General features: G+C 42.2%; 1 protein-coding gene across 3 annotated transcripts in view; it reads right to left on the bottom strand.

Annotated features, from left to right (window-relative positions):
- LOC114536013 overlaps positions 1-8,632 on the bottom strand; it is an 11,147-nt gene continuing 2,515 nt past the window's right edge. For all 3 annotated transcript variants that reach the window (XM_028557357.1, XM_028557358.1, XM_028557355.1), the window contains 12 exons: positions 7,985-8,632; positions 6,584-7,802; positions 6,235-6,478; positions 5,745-5,947; positions 5,072-5,237; positions 4,087-4,646; positions 3,573-3,834; positions 2,660-3,031; positions 2,206-2,437; positions 1,291-1,986; positions 871-1,077; positions 1-433 (listed from right to left, as the gene is read on the bottom strand). The exon at positions 7,985-8,632 is cut by the window's right edge. In XM_028557357.1, coding sequence (XP_028413158.1) covers positions 243-433; positions 871-1,077; positions 1,291-1,986; positions 2,206-2,437; positions 2,660-3,031; positions 3,573-3,834; positions 4,087-4,646; positions 5,072-5,237; positions 5,745-5,947; positions 6,235-6,478; positions 6,584-7,802; positions 7,985-8,632 — 5,000 coding nt within the window. In that variant the 3' untranslated portion in view covers positions 1-242. The remainder of the gene's footprint in view (positions 434-870; positions 1,078-1,290; positions 1,987-2,205; positions 2,438-2,659; positions 3,032-3,572; positions 3,835-4,086; positions 4,647-5,071; positions 5,238-5,744; positions 5,948-6,234; positions 6,479-6,583; positions 7,803-7,984) is intronic.

Here is an 8,632-nt window from a genome sequence, read left to right on the forward strand (position 1 = left end):
TTTTACTGTTTCTCATATTTTACGATAATCATAAAGATTGGATATCTTTACGTAATTTATTAAAGCTATTTAAACACTATTCATTGCACTGTCCCTGTTTGCACGAGGATGTTTTTGGACAGGATTTTAACAAATATAACTGACAGAAACATGTGTAAGTTTCGTGATAAGCACAGATCGCAACATCTACGAATAAAACCCAATACTTTACGGAAAAAAATACGAAATCACTGCACTCATTTTTAAGTTGTAAATATTGAGATCATTTTGTCCTCTTTTCTTGTCACATAACATGAATTCCTTCCTCCTTTCTCCTGCCAATGACTCGTTAAACTATCCTGCAAAGATTTCTTGGCTAAGTTCAAATCGCCCTCGCTCACCTCCTGCATCAGTTGCATCAAATCTTCTTTCAAGCAGACACTCAACGTATGACCTAGAAAGCACAGAGAGCCTTCGTGAAAAACAAATACTATATGAAGTCTTGTTTAAAGAGCAAATTTTCGTCTGCAAATTCTTTCTTGTATCAAGAATTAGCATCTGAACTTTCGTGTGAATGCACGCCCTATACCACAAATATATCACAAATTTCTCACCTACACAGTCAAAATGCGTTTGCTCAATGAAATTCCTCGAAGAAAAGTTACCATGCAGCTTGAGGCTTCAAAGGTTTGAAGGTTTTCAAGGGATTATCAAAGTCTATATACCGCAATATTACTGCGGTGGGCTCACTGATTTTCCCACAAGTTTAATTAACGTATCCGAAATTCTAGTTGGGCCAAAATGTATACGAATATTTAGCCGACAAAAACAACTTTCTTGCATCGGAACAGTTTCTCGCACGCGGTTAAAACGACAAACGGCTTAGTTTACCTTTGGAGTCGGATTTCTCAACCTTATCATACGCCGTTTTGAGGAGTTTCACGGAGTTTTCTCTGCTGTTTTCGCTCTTCAACGCCTCCAAAGCCAGTTTAATTTGTCTGGCGACAAAAACACGGTTTAATTGTTCGTCAACATCGCGACTCTTACTCAAGAGATCGAGCTCTTCGCTTCGGGCAACGTACAGAAATTCTTCACTGCCTGTGAATGAGATTAATTTGGGTGAATTTCCATGTTGAATGGTTCGTGCGTGCAGAACTTAGGAACGAAAGAGATTTACAAAACAATGAGAAGACATTGGCACATTTTGCCCTATCTTTGGAACTATTTTTGCACGGCATGCCCTACGAAATTCGTACACGCGAGTTATGTTTCAAACTGACACTGGTTCTATAAAAGGAATTACTATCGAACCTTCTTCACGTTCCGTCAGCGTGTTCGTGTACGTGAGCTCCACGCGATACAGTCCTGCGTGTACCGTGGGCTCGCGTGTGGGCGGCACAGCTAGCCTGAGTAAAATGTGTCGAGATTGCTGATCCGCAGTACTCGGTATATTAAAGCTCAACTTTTCGCCATCCTGTGTTGATTCGAAATTCGTGATGGCCTCCACGATTTGGACATCGTCCAGTGGCGTAACGGACAGGTGTATTTTTTCAGCAATCGTGTGTATAGCGTCGCCCAGTACCTTGGCGACGGTGGGCCCCAGGGCCGTGTTCTCGTTCAGGAAGTTGTACGCGCCTCCTCCAACGTTTGTCGCGAGTTCTTGCAATAAAACTTCGTCATGTTCTCCAAGGTAACCGAAAGTCGAGAGCGTCACCTGCGCCTTCGTTACCAAACTAAAAGCGGTCTTCTCTCGTACAATTTCCCGGATGATATCTTCGTTTTCTATCCATAATCCATCATTCGCGTAGCCGTCGGTGAAGAGAAGGACTCTCGACCGTCTGCCGCCATTGTAGGCCATGTTCAGGCCTTCCAAAAGCCCACCGTATAGATTTGTGGAGCCGAACGCTGAAAGGCTATTCACGATGTCTATGGCGATCTGTTTATCTCGTGCTGTGCAACTGACAAGCTGTAGGTTACGTTGAACGCCGGTCGAGTATGTCACGATACCTTGAAAAGTACACGCGAGTATTAGTACACTTGGGTGGCTAATTTTAGTTGTTTTGATAGCTAAACCAAATAAATTTATGCTGGATAGCTCTATCAAATCTAAACTGTTCTTCCTAGAGGTCCATAATCTCTTATTGATCTAGTATTACTACAGGAGGAAACCTAAACTAACTTTATTTATACTGGATAGCTCTATCAGTTCTAAACTGTTCTACCCACCTAAGCGATGATTCTCCTTGAGTCTGTCAATAATTTGCAGCATAACATTTTTCATTGTCACTATTGGAACTCCAGCCATGCTACCACTAACATCCACCACCAACACGATATCGAGGTCAGTCTCCTTGGAAATGCTGTCGTAATCCGTCACCAGGCCTTGAACGGCAACCAAACCGAAGGCGGGAATCGCTGCACTCGGATCTGAACGGTTGGCCATCGTGACACTGCCGTACTATTATGAAATAAGAGTTTTAAACACCGGATTTCAACTTTCCCGAGATGATTTTCTCAGTGAAAGAGTACTGCCATTAATAATCAACACAGCTTGTTTCAGACGTCGAACTTTTCATGTGCTGAAACTAGGTTTATGAGCTAAAGTCGTTTTGTTTGAGTCCAGTTCGGCTAAAATCAGGAAATGAGAAGTTCGGCGTCTGAAACAAGCGAAAATATTCACCTCAGATTCAACAGAGAGCTTTAGAACATTCGATTTATTCGGTTTCACAGGGATGACAGCCATGAATGTTGCATCTTCTAAAGCTTCACACTTGCTTTGACCCGCAGGGCTCACTTCCATCAATTTTTTCAAAAGAAGGCGCATGTTTTCTCTTGTTTTATCAATCATCCCTCCAGATTTCGAATACACGTCAAGCTTCATTCCTTTCACCGTGTCCCCGTATGAAGCTTTCACACTTAGAATGCCATTTGTGTCGATCCGGAACGTCGCCTGAATTTCTGGGACGTTTTTTGGCAGAGGTGGAATGCCCGAGAGCTCAAATTCTCCAAGAAAATGACATTCATTCGCTGTTCTTCCTTCCCCTTCGTAAACCTTGAAGATTCAAAGATTTTTTCAGTCCATATAAAGTTCGTTTAGTTTAGGTTTCCTCCTGTAGTAACACTGGATCAATAAGAGATGATCCTTACTGGACCTCCAAGAAGAACAGTTTAGAACTGATAGAGCTATCCAGTATAAATAAAGTTAGTTTAGTTTAGTTTTCCTCCTGTAGTAACACTGGATCAATAAGAGATGATCCTTACTGGACCTTTAGGAAGAACAGTTTAGAACTGATAGAGCTATCCAGTATAAATAAAGTTAGTTTAGTTTAGTTTTCCTCCTGTAGTAACACTGGATCAATAAGAGATAATCCTTACTGGACCTCTAGGAAGAACAGTTTAGAACCGATAGAGCTATCCAGTATAAATAAAGTTAGTTTAGTTTAGGTTTCCTCCTGTAGTAACACTGGATCAATAAGAGATAATCCTTACTGGATCTCTAGGAAGAACAGTTTAGAACCGATAGAGCTATCCAGTATAAATAAACTCAGAAAGCTTGCAAGCAGTATTAACATTTTGATAACAAGTTGTGTCACCTTGATTACTATAGCATTTTGATTATTCGTGTAGGTAGTCAGCACTCGTTTCTGGATGCACGGATAAAGATGATTTCGTTCAAAGATCACGTGCATGTCATCCATATCAACAGCAATACTAATGGGCAGCGGTACAACGTCTATTCGTGGCATCTTTCCAACCTGGATCAAACCTGTTAAGGCTGCCCCAAATGCCCCTGCGCCACGACTGACCAACTGAACAGGATCTTTATGGCGGGTATTTTTCAGGTTTTTGAAATAACTACGATGAAAAACAATAAATTTATCAGTTTTTTATTGATCCAGTGTTACTACAGGAAGTAACCCAAACTAAACTGATTTTATTTATACTGCAACTGCATAGCTCTATCAGTTCTAAGCTGTTCTTCCTAGAGGTCCAGTATTGATCATCTCTTATTGATCCAGTGTTACTACAGGAGGAAACCTAAACTGAACCAACTTTATTTATACTGAATAACTCTATCAGTTCTAAACTGTTCTTTAAAAAACATACTCCGTAAGTAGACGCTTCAACATCGGGATGTGGCTTGTTCCCCCGACCAGATACAACTCTTCGACATTCTGTGGACCCAACAATCGTGCTCGCTGAAGCAAGGAGTCTAGTGGTTTAACCATAGCTTGTAAAATCTCAGAGACATAACTCTCAAACTCTTCTCGAGTTAACAAATGCTCCAAGGGGATATCTTCGGCATTTCCATCAGGGTCAACGTAATCGACTGTCATGGAATATTGTTCGTGCTCGCTCAATTGGATCTTCGCTAGCTCGCATTCAATTCTCAGACGCTGTTGAAACGTTTTCTCGTTCAAGTCAAAGCCAAGGTATTTGTCAGAAAGGATTTGGGTGAGAACTTCAGTTAGACGTATGTCGATATCTCTGCCACCGAGTGTTTTATCGCCGTCAGTTGTGATGACTTTGTAGTATGACCCGTGAATTTGCATGAGAGCATAGTCCGTTGTCCCTCCTCCGATGTCGGCAACGACAGCCCACACCGCGTGTCGTTGTCTCTCCGTCTCAGGGCTTTCGGCCTCTTCGTTGGGAGTTTCAAGCAATTTCTAAGAAAGGCGAATAAGTTTGTGTACCAATAAGAAGTGTAAAATACGTTTTTATCTTGTAATTGAGCGACAGCAAAGTTGTTAGCACTGGTACATTACTATACGTACAAGAAAACGTGCCGCGTATCGTGAAAGATACGTTAAAACCTGGAATGCGAATACTTTGGCCGCCATCTTTGAAGCCAAATTTGAAGGTAGTTTTTCTGAGTTTTTGAACGTTTGAGACAGGGTATAATGAGGGTACAATTATCTTGGAATATCTAAAACTATTTAAGATACAGACATCTGCTAATTTTTATAAACATTGAACGAGAAACAGAGACAAAAACTCAGCTTTTTGCTTCAATTTTTGGCTTCAACAAAGTTCAACGCTGAACTATATAGGAGTTAGCGTTCCAGTTGATATTGCAGTTTACTGGACATACCTCGGTCAGGCTGTTTGCTGCAAACGCTGCGACGGTGGGCTCGTTCACAATCTTGATCGTATTGAGTCCCGCAATCAAACCAGCGTCCATAGTCGCCTTTCGCTGAGAATCGTCGAACTGAGCTGGGACGCTGATGACAACGTCTTTGACAGCGACCTTCAGATATCTAAAAATGATTTAAAGTAACGTGATGCGAATACCAGAGTGGCGGGAAAGGAGTGGAACTAGTTGCCAAATAGATCTATTTCTCGGTTGAAACGACTTAAAGGTCTGTTCACACGATCCAAATTTGTTGGATCCAATTCACTTCTGACGTATGGAATATAGTCGGTTATTGATGAAGCAGTACTGCATTGGCTTCAGTGGATTTGCTGCTTGTATACATTGCAAGACAACAGACTATAAAACATCCATCAGAAGTGAATTGGATTCGACAAAATTGGATCGTGTGAACAGACCTTAATATCACTTGAATTACACTTTATGAAACGTAGATTGAATAAAACTACACAATGCTATTTGGAGTTACTGTTCTATTGTATTTTAGCTTTATTTAAGAGCTATAGTTCTTTGGTAACTAATTTCGACTGGTTTTATAAAGAATAACCAAAGATATAGTCGAAAAAATCACCGAAGAACGGATTTCTGATTTCACAATTGGTTTTAAGAATACCTTTGTGCATAGTTCGCGACGTGGCGTAGTAATAGTGCGCTGATCAATTCTGGTTGTACGAGCTTCTTCCGGGACTTTCCGCACGGGATCTCGATTGCGGCACGAACACCTTTTAGTGAATGAGATTTAAGAGTTGGCCTGACTCGGTAAGAAAACTTGTGATCGGGATCGTCGTAGTAACTTCGACCCATGAGACGTTTTACCTGACACATGAATAACAAGAACAAAATATTTAGAATAAACATATCTTGAATAACTCTCTAATATGAGCACCTCTATATTAACGCCTCTCTAATATGAACATCTCTTTAATACAGACCCTCTCTAATATAGATCCCTCTCTAATATGGACCCCTCTCTAATATGAACACCTCCCTCTAATGCGAACTCTCTAATATGAGCACCTCTATATGAACATCTCTCTAATATGAACATCTCTCTAATGTAGGCCCCTCTCTAATATGGGCACCATTCTCAGTGTAAGACAAACCTCATATATTGTCGAATCTGGATTAAGAACAGCTTGACGCAACGCCTTTTCTCCGATCAGCAGATCACCATTGAGAGCAAAAGCGACAACGGAAGGAATGCAAGGATCGACATCGCTCTCATCTTCATAAATTCCGATATCTTGTCTTGTTCCATCTTCTTTGATGATCGCGATACAAGTCGTGGAGGTTCCCAGATCAATGCCAAGCACATAAGGAGGCTTCGCGTGGATGGTAAAGGCCGAGCTATCAATTATAAAGTCATGAAATACATTTGGACCTGTATGGTTACAAATCAGCACACCTACGCATCCATAACCTCAAAACCTTGCATTATATTCTACATCATACCTTAACGCAGTTCCTCCAAAGTCATCTGTACATCGATACTTGAACTTATAGACCCCAGGTTTGGTAAGGTGCACAACACCATCGTCCGTCGGCGTAACCAAAACCACTTCTTCTGGCCCATCAAAATACTCCCACTTCCTTTTTACGATCTTCCCCTGCACTGCTCTACACGAGACCTCCATCTTTGCAATGCCAGTGGAAGTCGAAACGGTCAACGTGGTGTTCCCCACGGTCATAATCGGAGGGTTTAGTTCGTTGATCCAAACTTCTACCCGCTTGATCGCGGAGTTTCCGGCCTCGTGACCGCAGGCCACCTCGAAAGTGTACGTCCCCAACTCGGTGGGAACCTTTAGGCCGTGAAGCGAAGCGTCGACTTCACGAGCGGTGGGGTTGGCCGGTGGGCATTCTTGGACATCCCCGGGGAAAACGGTATTTTCGGGGGTGGTAGCAAGAGGGTGGATTTGTCTCCAGCGGCAGTGGTGTATTGCGTACGAGCTGTTGTAAGCCTCGCATTTTGCAACGAGCTGCATACTTGGGGCAGAGGGTGAAACATGGATCTTTGTTTTCATCGAGATTGTCGGCTTCGGTAGTGGAGCCTTAGCTGACCGCATAAAAGTTAAAAGATCAGGATGTTTATGCACAACAAAAGCAGAAAATATTGCGAAGAGTAAAGCAAGTAGAAATCGTAATGAACAGAGTGGAGCTTGATGCTTCGGTCGTCCTGGTTTAGATCTTCCAGCAGGTTGTTGCTCTGGTGTGGGTCTTTTCGGGAGTCGCTCATCTGGTTCTTGGTCGTCTGGTTGGTTGCCAGGATCATGTTCACGATCTTCAACTGGTTGTTGATCCTGCCTTGGTTCATTAATTTCGGTTGGGCTTGTGGAAAACATATCTTCAGGAATTGGTTGATTTAGACCTTCATTAGCTAGTTCAGATCTAACCGATTCTTGAACTTCCTGAGGTACTTCAGAAAGATCCTGTTCGGCATTGTTTGGTAACTTTGTGGCATCCCGGTCGACCTGATTTGGGTTAGATAATTTGAGCTGGTCAATACCACTGTCATCATGTGCACCCTCACCTGATAGACCCTGGCTTTTGATAGCAGTGCTGCTTAAATCTTCTTCTTGAACTTGTCCATGCAGTATTGAGTGCTCAGTCATAGGGTTGTCTTCTACTGGATCCAGTTGACTATGGTGGGACAAACCAGTCATACTGCTGCTCTCTGAATGAACAATATCACTGGAATTAGGTATTTTAATTGATGACAACCAAACTTAATTAATTATTTTAGAGAACGTACTGGCTTATATTTTACTGGCAATGAACCAGGAAAGTTGTACTTTCCTGTAAAATGTGGGATCATTTTTTCTTGTCAGTTCTACCTCAGAGTACTTCTGTACTTACCATTTTCAGAGTGCATGCTTTTTTCAGCTGGGATGATATCTGCTCCACTCAAATGTTCTTTGGAAATATCAGTTTGTTCATCACATGGAATATTCTCGATGTGGCTTGTTTGGTCAGCTGTATCCATATTTATTTCATCTTTTTTCTCTGCCTTTGTTTCACACACAACTGAGTCATCAACCACTATACCCTCCCCATCGCTCTCTATCACCCCACCTACTAGATTTTTATCTTCCTCTGCACCATCCTCACCATCTCTGGCCTCAATATATTTGTCCATTGCTTCATCATCTGCATCCACTTCCTCCTTTTGTTCATCCCTATCCACAAGCTCCACTCCTAAACAATCACCTTCACTCCTTGCCCCCTCATCACCCTCCACATACATCCAACTATGTTCAACATTACTTGCACTCATACCCAAAGCAGACTGATCTCCATCGCGGCTATGACTTTGAATTGCAGATTCACACCCCGCATCATGTCTACCTACCCCTTTCTTGTCACTCTCGGCAGTGCTATCCTTCCCTTCTGCACTTTCAACCAGAGATCCACCCTTTTCTCCCTCTTTACTCCCCTCTCCACTCTTATCTAACACAGGCCCACCCTTCTCACTACATGGCTCATCCACCTTCTCATCATCTTCCA

This window comes from Dendronephthya gigantea, unplaced genomic scaffold, assembly GCF_004324835.1.
Source record: "Dendronephthya gigantea isolate DGI-Jeju-01 unplaced genomic scaffold, DenGig_1.0 000129F, whole genome shotgun sequence".
Classification (NCBI taxonomy): Eukaryota; Metazoa; Cnidaria; class Anthozoa; order Malacalcyonacea; family Nephtheidae; genus Dendronephthya; species Dendronephthya gigantea.